At 39.6% G+C, this 15,102-nt stretch overlaps 1 protein-coding gene across 2 annotated transcripts in view; it reads right to left on the bottom strand.

Moving 5' to 3' along the window:
- LOC106592186 (protein unc-13 homolog C) overlaps window positions 1-15,102 on the bottom strand; it is a 177,639-nt gene that overhangs the window by 2,420 nt on the left and 160,117 nt on the right. For both annotated transcript variants that reach the window (XM_045689345.1, XM_045689346.1), the window contains 2 exons: window positions 9,931-10,023; window positions 6,294-6,453 (listed from right to left, as the gene is read on the bottom strand). In XM_045689345.1, coding sequence (XP_045545301.1) covers window positions 6,294-6,453; window positions 9,931-10,023 — 253 coding nt within the window. The remainder of the gene's footprint in view (window positions 1-6,293; window positions 6,454-9,930; window positions 10,024-15,102) is intronic.

Raw genomic sequence — 15,102 nt, 5'->3', positions numbered from 1 at the left:
AACATACACAAACAGAAACCACACACAAACACACACAAACACAGACGCACAGAAACCACACACAAACATACACAAACACACAGAAACCACACACAAACACACACGCACAGAAACCACACACAAACACACACAAACACACACACACACAGAAACCACACACAAACACACACAAACACACACACACACACAAACACACACACACACAGAAACCACACACAAACATACACAAACACACACACACACAGAAACCACACACAAACACACACACACACAGAAACCACACACAAACACACACAAACATACATGCACAGAAACCACACACAAACATACACAAACACAGACGCACAGAAACCACACACAAACATACACAAACACACACGCACAGAAACCACACACAAACATACACAAACACACACACACACACAGAAACCACACACAAACACACACAAACACACACACACACAGAAACCACACATAAACACACACACACACAGAAACCACACACAAACATACACAAACACACACGCACACAGAAACCACACACAAACACACACGCACAGAAACCACACACAAACACAGACGCACAGAAACCACACACAAACATACACAAACATACACGCACAGAAACCACACACAAACACACACGCACAGAAACCACACACAAACACACACACACACAGAAACCACACACAAACATACACACACGCACAGAAACCACACACAAACACACACGCCACACTCCCTATGTACAAAGGCTAATATCAATGAGGACAGAACATTTCACAAGAGGTCAGATGGCTTTGTCCCGTAGCAGGGTGCATAATAATGTGTATAATAATATGTAGAATTTGTCTGTGAGAGAGGCTGGCTCGGTGACATCTCTATGAAAGGAGAGGTTTCATTGTTTTGCAACAGAGTTAAACGTCTGTGTTCAGAGCAACCATTATTTCCAAGCCAACCTTTTCTTTAGGAACCTACCTAATTATATATAAGATGAATGCACCAATTTGTAAGTCGCTCTGGATAAGAGCGTCTGCTAAATGACTTAAATGTAAATGTAAAATATATATATGTATATATACACATAAAAAAAAGCCAGAATCTTAATTGGTGGGAATGAAATGGAACAAGTCACATCCACTAGATTCCTTGGAGCTCTAATTGATGGAAAGTTATCCTGGAAAGATCATATTCAATTTGTCTGCAGCAAAGTGATGAAATCTGTTGGTATCATCAGAAAGATTAGTGGTCAGGCTTGCTTCCTAACTCTATACTATAGTTTCATTTACTCATATCTCATTTACTGTAATATTGTCTGGGCCAGTACATATGCCTCCTACCTACACAAATGACTCATCATACACAAGACATATACTAGCCACTTCCTCTAATTATCTGGAACCATCTGCACCTTTCTTTAAGACACTCAATATCTTGTCTATTTACAACATTAATGTTCGCCAATTATGCACTTTCATCTACAAATACTTCCCAGACAGTTTAACTAAACCCTTCAATGGATTCTTCCAGGTTCATTCTGAAATCCATCTATATAACACAAGACACTGTGATAACCTTCACCCTCCTCACTGCCGCACCTCACATAGTCAATTCTCTATCAAATACAGAGGTACCATACTCTGGAATTCTTACATTGCCAAAACATCATCATCCCTCAATAACTCCAAGCGAAGACTGTCAGCCTGATGAACCAAACTACTCAGTAATCTCCTCCATATAGCCTAACTCTCACACACTCACATGCACACACACACACACACACACACACACATTTAAACATTCTATTTTTGGTTGTGATTACTGATCAAATAATTTCTACATTTATAATTAGCAGGTTTTGTTATCTGTTTTAACAAACCTGTGTTTGTTTCAACAAAAATGTGTTTTTATCTGTATTGTTGTATATCAGTTGTTTTAAGTGTGTTTTTATCTGTATCGTTGTCTATCAGTTGTTTTAAATGTGTTTTTATCTGTATTGTTGTCTATCAGTTGTTTTAAATGTGTTTTTATCTGTATTGTTGTATCAGTTGTTTTAAATGTGTTTTTATCTGTATTGTTGTATCAGTTGTTTTAAATGTGTTTTTATCTGTATTGTTGTATCAGTTGTTTTAAATGTGTTTTTATCTATATTGTTGTCTATCAGTTGTTTTAAATGTGTTTTTATCTGTATTGTTGTATATGTTGTTTTAAATGTGTTTTTATCTGTATTGTTGTCTATCAGTTGTTTTAAATGTGTTTTTATCTGTATTGTTGTCTATCAGTTGCTTTAAATGTGTTTTTATCTGTATTGTTGTCTATCAGTTGCTTTAAATGTGTTTTTATCTGTATTGTTGTCTATCAGTTGTTTTAAATGTGTTTTTATCTGTATTGTTGTATATCAGTTGTTTTAAGTGTGTTTTTATCTGTATCGTTGTCTATCAGTTGTTTTAAATGTGTTTTTATCTGTATTGTTGTCTATCAGTTGTTTTAAATGTGTTTTTATCTGTATTGTTGTATCAGTTGTTTTAAATGTGTTTTTATCTGTATTGTTGTATCAGTTGTTTTAAATGTGTTTTTATCTGTATTGTTGTATCAGTTGTTTTAAATGTGTTTTTATCTGTATTGTTGTCTATCAGTTGTTTTAAATGTGTTTTTATCTGTATTGTTGTCTATCAGTTGCTTTAAATGTGTTTTTATCTGTATTGTTGTCTATCAGTTGTTTTAAATGTGTTTTTATCTGTATTGTTGTATTTGTTGTTTTAAATGTGTTTTTATCTGTATTGTTGTATTTGTTGTTTTAAATGTGTTTTTATCTGTATTGTTGTCTATCAGTTGTTTTAAATGTGTTTTTATCTGTATTGTTGTCTATCAGTTGTTTTAAATGTGTTTTTATCTGTATTGTTGTCTATCAGTTGTTTTAAATGTGTTTTTATCTGTATTGTTGTCTATCAGTTGTTTTAAATGTGTTTTTATCTGTATTGTTGTCTATCAGTTGTTTTAAATGTGTTTTTATCTGTATTGTTGTATCAGTTGTTTTAAATGTGTTTTTATTTATATTGTTGTCTATCAGTTGTTTTAAATGTGTTTTTATCTGTATTGTTGTATCAGTTGTTTTAAATGTGTTTTTATCTGTATTGTTGTCTATCAGTTGCTTTAAATGTGTTTTTATCTGTATTGTTGTCTATCAGTTGCTTTAAATGTGTTTTTATCTGTATTGTTGTCTATCAGTTGTTTTAAATGTGTTTTTATCTGTATTGTTGTCTATCAGTTGCTTTAAATGTGTTTTTATCTGTATTGTTGTCTATCAGTTGTTTTAAATGTGTTTTTATCTGTATTGTTGTCTATCAGTTGTTTTAAATGTGTTTTTATCTGTATTGTTGTCTATCAGTTGTTTTAAATGTGTTTTTATCTGTATTGTTGTCTATCAGTTGTTTTAAATGTGTTTTTATCTGTATTGTTGTATCAGTTGTTTTAAATGTGTTTTTATCTGTATTGTTGTCTATCAGTTGCTTTAAATGTGTTTTTATCTGTATTGTTGTCTATCAGTTGTTTTAAATGTGTTTTTATCTGTATTGTTGTCTATCAGTTGTTTTCTTTGCATGTATTTGCAGACAGTGTTCCTGTTGACATTGATCTCGGTCAGTGGACGCTGGCATTAAAAGAGCACCAGAGACCACGTAGGCACTACAGATGATCCCTCTCTCTCTGACTGCACTTCACAGACATCTGGCTCGCTATCAGAAACACAGTGAGAGGATTGGATGCAGCTGATAGTCAAACACTGTCGGCATCCCAAATGGCACCCTATTCCTTCTGTACATTTACATTACATTTAAGTCATTTAGCAGACGCTCTTATCCAGAGCGACTTACAAATTGGTGCATTCACCTTATAATATCCAGTGGAACAACCACTTACAATAGTGCATCTAAATCTTTTAAGGGGGGGGGTGTTTAGAAGGAACTTTATCCTATCCCAGGTATTCCTTGAAGAGGTGTGGTTTCAGGTGTCTCCGGAAGGTGGTGATTGACTCCGCTGTCCTGGCGTCGTGAGGGAGCTTGTTCCACCATTGGGGTGCCAGAGCAGCGAACAGTTTTGACTGGGCTGAGCGGGAACTGTGCTTCCTCAGAGGTAGGGAGGCGAGCAGGCCAGAGGTGGATGAACGCAGTGCCCTTGTTTGGGTGTAGGGCCTGATCAGAGCCTGAAGGTACGGAGGTGCCGTTCCCCTCACAGCTCCATAGGCAAGCACCATGGTCTTGTAGTGCACTACTTTTGACCAGGGCACTATACCCTGAGTGTACAAAACAGAAAACACCTGCTCTTTCCATGACAGACTGACCAGGTGAAAGCTATGATCCCTTATTGATGTCACCTGTTAAATCCACATCGATCAGTGTAGATGAAGGGGAGGAGACAGGTTAAGGAAGGATTTTTAAGCCTTGAGCCAATTGAGACATGGATTGTGTACGTGCCAATGGGCAAAACAACATAATTAAGTGCCTTTGAATTGGGTATGGTAGTAGGTAGCACTGGTTTGAGTGTGCCAAGAACTGCAACGCTGCTGGGTTTTTCAACAGTTTCTGGTGTGTATCAAGAATGGTCCATCACCCATAAGACATCAAGCCAACTTCACACAACTGTGGGAAAGATTGGAGTCAACATGGGCCAGCATCACTGTGGAACGCTTACGACACCTTGTAGAGTCCATGCCCTGATGAATTGAGGCTGTTCTGAGGGCAAAAGGGGATGCAACTCAATATTAGGAAGGTGTTCCTAATGTTTAATACACTCAATGTAAAGGAAATAGGATGCTTTTGGGACACAGGCTCTACATTGTGCTTTAAATGCAGCTGGCTCAGTATCAGACAGACAGTGGTACAGCTGCATAGATAGGGTGAATGATCTATCTCACTCCCTCTCTATTCTCACTATTCAAATAACTGAAATGTCTCTTTTTTTCATTTTTAAAAGCACTTCATCATCTCATTACTTTCTGCTATCATGCTGCGATAAAAGCGTTTCTAGTTTCATTTGTAACCTTTTCCAAACGTTTTGACACTGCATGTGTCTACATTCCCACTATGCAGCAAATACTATACTACTGGAGGAGCAACACTCCTGGCACAACCAAGACACACATTACTGAAGCCAAAACACAGGATTAGGTTGTTTGCTTTAGACAATAAACCAGACTTACTATCAGAATGTTTAATTGTACGTCAGACAACTAACCAGACTTACTCTACACAATAAACCAGACCTTTAGACAATAAACCAGACTTACTACCAGAATGTTTATTGTACATCAGACAATTAACCAGACTTACTTTAGACAATAAACAAGACTTACTTTGGACAATTAACCAGACTTACTTTGGACAATAAACCAGACTTACTTTGGACAATAAACCAGACTTACTTTGGACAATAAACCAGACTTACTTTGGACAATAAACCAGACTTACTTTGGACAATAAACCAGACTTACTTTGGACAATAAACCAGACTTACTTTGGACAATTAACCAGACTTACTTTGGACAATTAACCAGACTTACTTTAGACAATTAACCAGACTTACTTTAGACAATTAACCAGACTTACTTTGGACAATAAACCGGACTTACTTTGGACAATAAACCGGACTTACTTTAGACAATAAAGCAGACTTACTTTAGACAATAAAGCAGACTTACTTTAGACAATAAAGCAGACTTACTTTAGACAATAAAGCAGACTTACTTTAGACAATAAAGCAGACTTACTTTAGACAATAAAGCGGACTTACTTTAGACAATAAAGCGGACTTACTTTAGACAATAAAGCAGACTTACTTTAGACAATAAAGCAGACTTACTTTAGACAATAAAGCAGACTTACTTTAGACAATAAAGCAGACTTACTTTAGACAATAAACCAGACTTACTTTAGACAATAAAGCAGACTTACTTTAGACAATAAAGCAGACTTACTTTAGACAATAAACCGGACTTACTTTAGACAATAAAGCAGACTTACTTTAGACAATAAACCGGACTTACTTTAGACAATAAAGCAGACTTATTTTAGACAATAAAGCAGACTTACTTTAGACAATAAAGCAGACTTACTTTAGACAATAAACCGGACTTACTTTAGACAATAAAGCAGACTTACTTTAGACAATAAACCGGACTTACTTTAGACAATAAAGCAGACTTACTTTAGACAATAAACCGGACTTACTTTAGACAGTAAAGCAGACTTACTTTAGACAATAAACCGGACTTACTTTAGACAGTAAAGCAGACTTACTATTGGAATGTTTCGTTGTACTTTGGTGACCAATTGTTGTTCTTGGTCTTGGTGGTGAACTTGCGTTTCTTGTCGGCGAGGTGCGGCCCGACCGCATTTACCTCCACGAACGGTCGGAACATGGCATTGGTCTGCCAGCTTAGGTTGTTGACCCCCACCACTGGAAAGATACGGCAGAGACACATCAATCAATCAGTAAATAAAGAAATCAGTCAATCAATCAGTCGATCAGTCAATCAATCAAGCAATCAGTCAACCAGTCGATCAATCAATCAATCGATCAGTCCATCAATCAATCATTCAGTCACTCAATCAATCAGCCAATCAATCAATCAATCAAGCAATCAGTCAATCAGTCGATCAATTAATCAATCAATCAGTCAATCAAATCATCCATCCATGCACACATCGATCCACCCACTCACCCACCCACCCATCCATCCACTATGCAAACTGAAATAGGATAGTTGTTCTAAAATCACTGGTCCATGTACTTTTAAATAAAACACTTGTTCTTAAACCACTGGTCATTGAGTGTGAGTTACTCAGGCTGCATTTACACAGGCAGCCCAATTTTTTTATTGTTTTCAATCATTTATATTTTGACCAATTATATCAGCTCTGAAAAAGATCTGATGTGAAATGATCTGAGGTGATTGGTCAAAAGACCAATTAGTGAAAAAAATATCAGATTTGGGCTGCCTGTGTAAACGAAGCCTCTGTCTCTGTCTGACTAGTGTTCTGTAGTATAGGGTTTTAACCACTGGTCTCTGTCTGACTAGTGTTCTGTAGTATAGGGTTTTAACCACTGGTCTCTGTCTGACTAGTGTTCTGTAGTATAGGGTTTTAACCACTGGTCTCTGTCTGACTAGTGTTCTGTAGTATAGGGTTTTAACCACTGGTCTCTGTCTGACTAGTGTTCTGTAGTATAGGGTTTTAACCACTGGTCTCTGTCTGACTAGTGTTCTGTAGTATAGGGTTTTAACCACTGGTCTCTGTCTGACTAGTGTTCTGTAGTATAGGGTTTTAACCACTGGTCTCTGTCTCTGTCTGGCTAGTGTTCTGTAGTATAGGGTTTTAACCACTGGTCTCTGTCTGACTAGTGTTCTGTAGTATAGGGTTTTAACCACTGGTCTCTGTCTGACTAGTGTTCTGTAGTATAGGGTTTTAACCACTGGTCTCTGTCTGACTAGTGTTCTGTAGTATAGGGTTTTAACCACTGGTCTCTGTCTGACTAGTGTTCTGTAGTATAGGGTTTTAACCACTGGTCTCTGTCTGACTAGTGTTCTGTAGTATAGGGTTTTAACCACTGGTCTCTGTCTGACTAGTGTTCTGTAGTATAGGGTTTTAACCACTGGTCTCTGTCTGACTAGTGTTCTGTAGTATAGGGTTTTAACCACTGGTCTCTGTCTGACTAGTGTTCTGTAGTATAGGGTTTTAACCACTGGTCTCTGTCTGACTAGTGTTCTGTAGTATAGGGTTTTAACCACTGGTCTCTGTCTGGCTAGTGTTCTGTAGTATAGGGTTTTAACCACTGGTCTCTGTCTGACTAGTGTTCTGTAGTATAGGGTTTTAACCACTGGTCTCTGTCTGACTAGTGTTCTGTAGTATAGGGTTTTAACCACTGGTCTCTGTCTGACTAGTGTTCTGTAGTATAGGGTTTTAACCACTGGTCTCTGTCTGACTAGTGTTCTGTAGTATAGGGTTTTAACCACTGGTCTCTGTCTCTGTCTGACTAGTGTTCTGTAGTATAGGGTTTTAACCACTGGTCTCTGTCTGACTAGTGTTCTGTAGTATAAGGTTTTAACCACTGGTCTCTGTCTGACTAGTGTTCTGTAGTATAGGGTTTTAACCACTGGTCTCTGTCTGACTAGTGTTCTGTAGTATAGGGTTTTAACCACTGGTCTCTGTCTGACTAGTGTTCTGTAGTATAGGGTTTTAACCACTGGTCTCTGTCTGACTAGTGTTCTGTAGTATAGGGTTTTAACCACTGGTCTCTGTCTGACTAGTGTTCTGTAGTATAGGGTTTTAACCACTGGTCTCTGTCTGACTAGTGTTCTGTAGTATAGGGTTTTAACCACTGGTCTCTGTCTGACTAGTGTTCTGTAGTATAGGGTTTTAACCATTGGTCTCTGTCTGACTAGTGTTCTGTAGTATAGGGTTTTAACCACTGGTCTCTGTCTGACTAGTGTTCTGTAGTATAGGGTTTTAACCACTGGTCTCTGTCTGACTAGTGTTCTGTAGTATAGGGTTTTAACCACTGGTCTCTGTCTGACTAGTGTTCTGTGGTATAGGGTTTTAACCACTGGTCTCTGTCTGACTAGTGTTCTGTAGTATAGGGTTTTAACCACTGGTCTCTGTCTGACTAGTGTTCTGTAGTATAGGGTTTTAACCACTGGTCTCTGTCTGACTAGTGTTCTGTAGTATAGGGTTTTAACCACTGGTCTCTGTCTGACTAGTGTTCTGTAGTATAGGGTTTTAACCACTGGTCTCTGTCTGACTAGTGTTCTGTAGTATAGGGTTTTAACCACTGGTCTCTGTCTCTGTCTGGCTAGTGTTCTGTAGTATAGGGTTTTAACCACTGGTCTCTGTCTGACTAGTGTTCTGTAGTATAGGGTTTTAACCACTGGTCTCTGTCTGACTAGTGTTCTGTAGTATAAGGTTTTAACCACTGGTCTCTGTCTGACTAGTGTTCTGTAGTATAGGGTTTTAACCACTGGTCTCTGTCTGACTAGTGTTCTGTAGTATAGGGTTTTAACCACTGGTCTCTGTCTGACTAGTGTTCTGTAGTATAGGGTTTTAACCACTGGTCTCTGTCTGACTAGTGTTCTGTAGTATAGGGTTTTAACCACTGGTCTCTGTCTGACTAGTGTTCTGTAGTATAGGGTTTTAACCACTGGTCTCTGTCTGACTAGTGTTCTGTAGTATAGGGTTTTAACCACTGGTCTCTGTCTGACTAGTGTTCTGTAGTATAGGGTTTTAACCACTGGTCTCTGTCTGACTAGTGTTCTGTAGTATAGGGTTTTAACCACTGGTCTCTGTCTCTGTCTGGCTAGTGTTCTGTAGTATAGGGTTTTAACCACTGGTCTCTGTCTGACTAGTGTTCTGTAGTATAGGGTTTTAACCACTGGTCTCTGTCTGACTAGTGTTCTGTAGTATAGGGTTTTAACCACTGGTCTCTGTCTGACTAGTGTTCTGTAGTATAGGGTTTTAACCACTGGTCTCTGTCTGACTAGTGTTCTGTAGTATAGGGTTTTAACCACTGGTCTCTGTCTGACTAGTGTTCTGTAGTATAAGGTTTTAATGATACCGTCAGAGATGTGTTGTTATGCTACGGTGGTTATTATTCTCTATAGAAATCTTCAAGTAGGATGTATTGTAGCTGCAGTCTATCTGATAATGACCACAGCTTAACATTAGCCTACAACTACAACCCAACTATCCATGTTCTTCCCAGTGGTTCCTCTTTGGACATTACAGGTATGAATAGATTTGACTAAGAATGATACATCGTTGTTGTAATGTTCTTATCTAAGTGGTAAAGTGAGGTTGAATTGTTTCACAGTTTCTGCTTTCCTCCTCTGTGTGTTTGTGTACAGGAATGGCATGTGCGAGTTCTTGCGTGTGTGTGTCTCACCCTTCACGTTGACTTTGTGCTCTCCAGTGCCAGGGTGAGAGATGAGATCCACCTGCATGGACACCTCCCCCACGGAGCTGTCGGTAGACTGACCTGCAGACCAACAACACAACACTACCGTCAGAGAGAGAGAGATGAGGAGGAGGAGAGAGAGTACATTGAGTCTTCACCTGAAGATCACCATACAAAACTACTGTCAGAGAGAGAGAGAGGAGAGAGGAGGAGAGAGGAGGAGAGAGGAGGAATAGGAGAGAGGGGGAGAGAAAGAGGGGAAGAGATGAGGAGAGTGAGAGAGAGATGAGAGAGGAGGAATAGGAGAGAGGAGGAGAGAAAGAGGGGAAGAGATGAGGAGAGTGAAAGAGAGAGAGAGGAGAGAGGAGGAATAGGAGAGAGGAGGAGTGAGAGAAAGGGAGAGAAAAAGATAGATAGAGAGAGAATCATCACCTGCAATGACCTGCTAGTCATCACAACCACATGTTGTAAGAGAGTCAGAGGGGAGAGACAGAGAGAGAGAAAAGGAGAGAGAAAGAAAAGGAGAGACAGAGAGAAAAGGAGAGAGAAAGAAAAGGAGAGACAGAGAGAGAAAAGGAGAGAGAAAGAAAAGGAGAGACAGAGAGAGAAAAGGAGAGAGAAAGAAAAGGAGAGACAGAGAGAGAAAAGCGAGAGAGAGAGAGAGACAGAGAGAGAAAAGCGAGAGAGAGAAAAGGACAGACAGAGACAGAAAAGGAGAGAGAGAGAGAGAAAAAGAGAGACAGAGAGAGAGAAAAGGAGAGACAGGGAGCGAGAAAAGGTGAGACAGAGTCAAAAAGACAGAAACACTGCATCTCAAATAAGGTTACACACACACTGATCCAGAAAGGTAGACAAGAAACCCCTGTGTGTAGTGACTGAAACATAAACTGCAACATGAAGTGAATGACTCACTCCACTTCCTCCTGTGTCACTCTGAGAAGTTGGGTTCTCTGGAAACCAATGACAAAAGAAAAACAAGCTACAGAGAAAACAAAACAACACATGGAGCTGTAGATAAATGTATTAAGCTCTGAGTAAAAGAACAGAACAGAATGGAACAGAATTACACACAGACACACACACAGACACAGACACACAGACACACACACACACACACACACACACACACACACACACACACACACACACACACACAAAATGGTAACGCAAAGTGCTGCCCTACACCGAGACTCCAACCATTTAGGACCACTACCCTCTCTGGAGCAGAGAACAAACACACATTAAATATGGAGGTGCACTCAATGACAGACCCAGGAGGGAGAAAGGGAGAGAGCGGGGGTGAAAGAGAGTAAGAGAGAGACAGGCTATTAGAGCAGGGTAAGAGAGAGAAAGAGGGAAAGAGAGTGATAGAGTTGAACAAGAGAGAGGAGGAGGAGAAAGATGGGGGTGAGAGAGAGACAGACAGAGAGACAGCCAGACAGAGAGACAGAGCGACAAAGAGACAGGTAGTAACATAGACAGAACAGCAAGACGTGGGGGTAGTAACACAGACAGAACAGCCAGATGTGGGGGTAGTAACACAGACAAAACAGCCAGACGTGGGGGTAGTAACATAGACAGAGGGCAAGATGAGGGGGTAATAACATACTGTAGACAGATGTGTACTGTTGTTTGTGTGTCTGTTGTGTCATTAACAGCCTAGTTGATGTCTAATCAATATGTTGCCAAACAAGCAGAGGCTACTAGAGCAGGAGCTGATGAAGGGAGAGAGGGAGAGAAGGAGAGAGAGAGAGGGAGAGAGAGAAGAAGAGAGAGAGCTGATGAATGGATCCTGATTAGGGAGGAGCATATCACGACAATACAATTAAGACCTGGAACAGGGGAAATCAACACTCTAACAACCAATAAAATTCAAGTCAGTTGGAAACAGGTTTTTTTATGTCCCAATACCTTGGCATTGGGTCTATGAACTGACATATAAAACAACAATTGACTCATCAAGTCATTAGTTTCAATTTAAGCTACTATATAAAATACTGCTACAAAAAAATTCTCAATATGTGGGGCATTGAACAGTCATCCTTGTGCAGACTCTGTCACGAGGAAACATAATCAATAGAATATATTTTCTGGTACTGTCTATCTGTGGCTTGCTTTTGGAGTGAGGTCCAGGAATGATTGTTATGTCATAATATCAGGGTTCGGATGGACATGCAAACTGTATTGTTAGGGGATCTGAAAAACCACCATCAGTCAATGAGAAATATCATTATAGTCTTTTTAGTACAATATCAGTAGAAATGTTCTATATAGAGAGGTTGAGGGCCCTCGGAACACATCACCGTAAAATGGAGGGATTTACTGCAAAAGGAAACATTAAAATGGCGTTATACTGGGAAAGATGGGTTGGTCTGTGGACATCGGAGGGTTGGAGTTAAGATCAGAATTAATGGTGGATTGGCCGCTGTGGGTGAAAATCCAGCACTTGAAGAAAGAGGAAATTAGGAATTATATGTATAATTATTTAACTACAGGTACCGTAGATGTGAGTTAAAATAGCTGTAGCAGTAGAATATTTGTGTCCGTAAGTTTACTCCAATCAGGTTAGGATGGTAGGATAGCTAGTTTACTCCAATCAGGTTAGGGATGGTAGGATCACTAGTTTACTCCAATCAGGTTAGGATGGTAGGATAGCTAGTTTACTCCAATCAGGTTAGGGATGGTAGGATCACTAGTTTACTCCAATCAGGTTAGGATGGTAGGATCACTAGTTTACTCCAATCAGGTTAGGATGGTAGGATCGTTAGTTTACACCAATCAGGTTAGGATGGTAGGATCGTTAGTTTACTCCAATCAGGTTAGGATGGTAGGATCGCTAGTTTACTTCAATCAGGTTAGTTTACTCCAATCAGGTTAGGATGGTAGGATCGCTAGTCTACTCCAATCAGGCTTAGGGATGGTAGGATCACTAGTTTACTCCAATCAGGTTAGGATGGTAGGATCGTTAGTTTACTCCAATCAGTTTAGGCTGGTAGGATCGCTAGTCTACTCCAATCAGGTTAGGATGGTAGGATCGTTAGTTTACTCCAATCAGTTTAGGCTGGTAGGATCTCTAGTCTACTCCAATCAGGTTAGGGATGGTAGGATCGTTAGTTTACTCCAATCAGGTTAGGATGGTAGGACCGTTAGTTTACTCCAATCAGGTTAGGATGGTAGGATCGTTAGTTACCTCCAATCAGGTTAGGATGGCAGGATCGTTTGTTTACTCCAATCAGGTTAGGAATGATAGTATCGTTAGTTTACTCCAATCAGGTTAGGGATGGTAGGATCATACGTTTACTCCAATCAGGTTAGGAATGGTAGGATCATTAGTTACCTCCAATCAGGTTAGGATAGTAGGATCGTTAGTTTACTCCAATCAGGTTAGGGATGGTAGGATCCTTAGTTACCTCCAATCAGGTTAGTTTACTCCAATCAGGTTAGGGATGGTAGGATCGTTAGTTTACTCCAATCAGGTTAGGGATGGTAGGATGGGAAGTATATAAAAATGATCTAGTGTTCAGCGAAAAAACAACATAATGTCAAATACAGGTAGCCTAGTCAAATAATTAACATCCAATCACATTAACCGTTACTCTCTTGCGGGAATTCCAGTAACGGTCCGTATGTAGCCAAACGTAGCTGCTCATTCCGTTGGATAGAAAATTGATAAATGGTTAAAAAAAAGTAAGGCCTGTGTCCATAGAGACACATACCAGCTCTACTGGTAGTACTGCTACTACCAGCAGTACTACACCTGCACCTGTCGACGACACAAGTTGTTCTGCTTCCACGAGCACATCCAATGGATAAATGGATACACACACACGATAGCATACGCAATATGCACACATGTACACATGGATTTTGTACTGTATATACATTTGAAGTCAGAAGTTTACATACACCTTGGCCAAAAACATTTAAACTTAGTATTTCACAATTCCTGACATTTAATCCTATTAAAAATTCCCTGTCTTAGGTCAGTTAGGATCACCACTTTATTTTAAGAACGTGAAATGTCAGAATAATAGTAGAGATAATGATTTATTTCAGCTTTTATTTCTTTCATCACATTCCCAATGGGTCAGAAGTGTACATGTAATCAATTAGTATTTGGTTGCATTGCCTTTAAATTGAATTGTTTAACTCGGGTCAAATGTTTCGAGTAGCCTTCCACAAGCTTCCCACAATAAGTTGGGTGAATTTTGGCCCATTCCTCCTGACCGAGCTGGTGTAACTGAGTCAGGTTTGTAGGCCTCCTTGCTCGCATACGCTTTTGCAGTTCTGTCCACAAATGTTCTATAGGATTGAGGTCAGGGCTTTGTGATGGCCACTCCAACACCTTGACTTTGTTGTCCATTAAGCCATTTTGCCACAACTTTGGAAGTATGCTTGGGGTCATTGTCCATTTGGAAGACCCATTTGTGACCAAGCTTTGACTTCCTGACTGATGTCTTGAGATGTTGCTTCAATATATCCATATAATTTCCCATCCTCATGATGCCATCTATTTTGCGAAATGGTCATTATGACCAAACAGTTCTAGTTTTGTACGATTTTGTACAAAAAGTATGATCTTTGTCCCCATGTGCAGTTGCAAACTGTAGTCTGGCTTTTTTATGGCGGTTTTGGAGCAGTGGCTTCTTCCTTGCTGAGCGGTCTTTCAGGTTATGTCGATATAGGACTCGTTTTACTTTGGATATTGTCACGTCCTGACCAGTAGAGGGTGTAGTTGGGTCAGGACGTGGCAGAAGGGAGTGAGTGTTTTATTGTTTCATTTAATTTTGGCCGTGTGACTTCCAATCAAGCACAGCTGTAGAGGGTTGTGGTTGATTGGGAGTCACACATAAGTTGCCTACGTTTCCGTTGTGTGGTGTGGGTAATTGTGCTTGTCACTGTTGTTGCACCTGACAGGACTGTGTTGGCTGTCAGTTTTGTTGTTTTGTGAATTGCATAGTGTTCGTAACATTAAAAATGATGAACCCTAACTCCGCCGCATTTTGGTCCACTTCTTCCGTAGACAGCCGTTACAGATATAGATACTTTTGTACCTGTTTCCTCCAGCTTCTTCACAAGGTCCTTTGCTGTTGTTCTGGGATTGATTTGCACTTCTCACACCAAAGTACGTTCATCTCTAGGAGACAGAAAGTGTCTCCT

Source organism: Salmo salar, chromosome ssa11 (genome assembly GCF_905237065.1).
Source record: "Salmo salar chromosome ssa11, Ssal_v3.1, whole genome shotgun sequence".
Classification (NCBI taxonomy): Eukaryota; Metazoa; Chordata; class Actinopteri; order Salmoniformes; family Salmonidae; genus Salmo; species Salmo salar.
The sequence above is the reverse complement of the archived record's forward strand: the minus strand, read 5'-3'. Positions and strand labels throughout refer to the sequence as shown.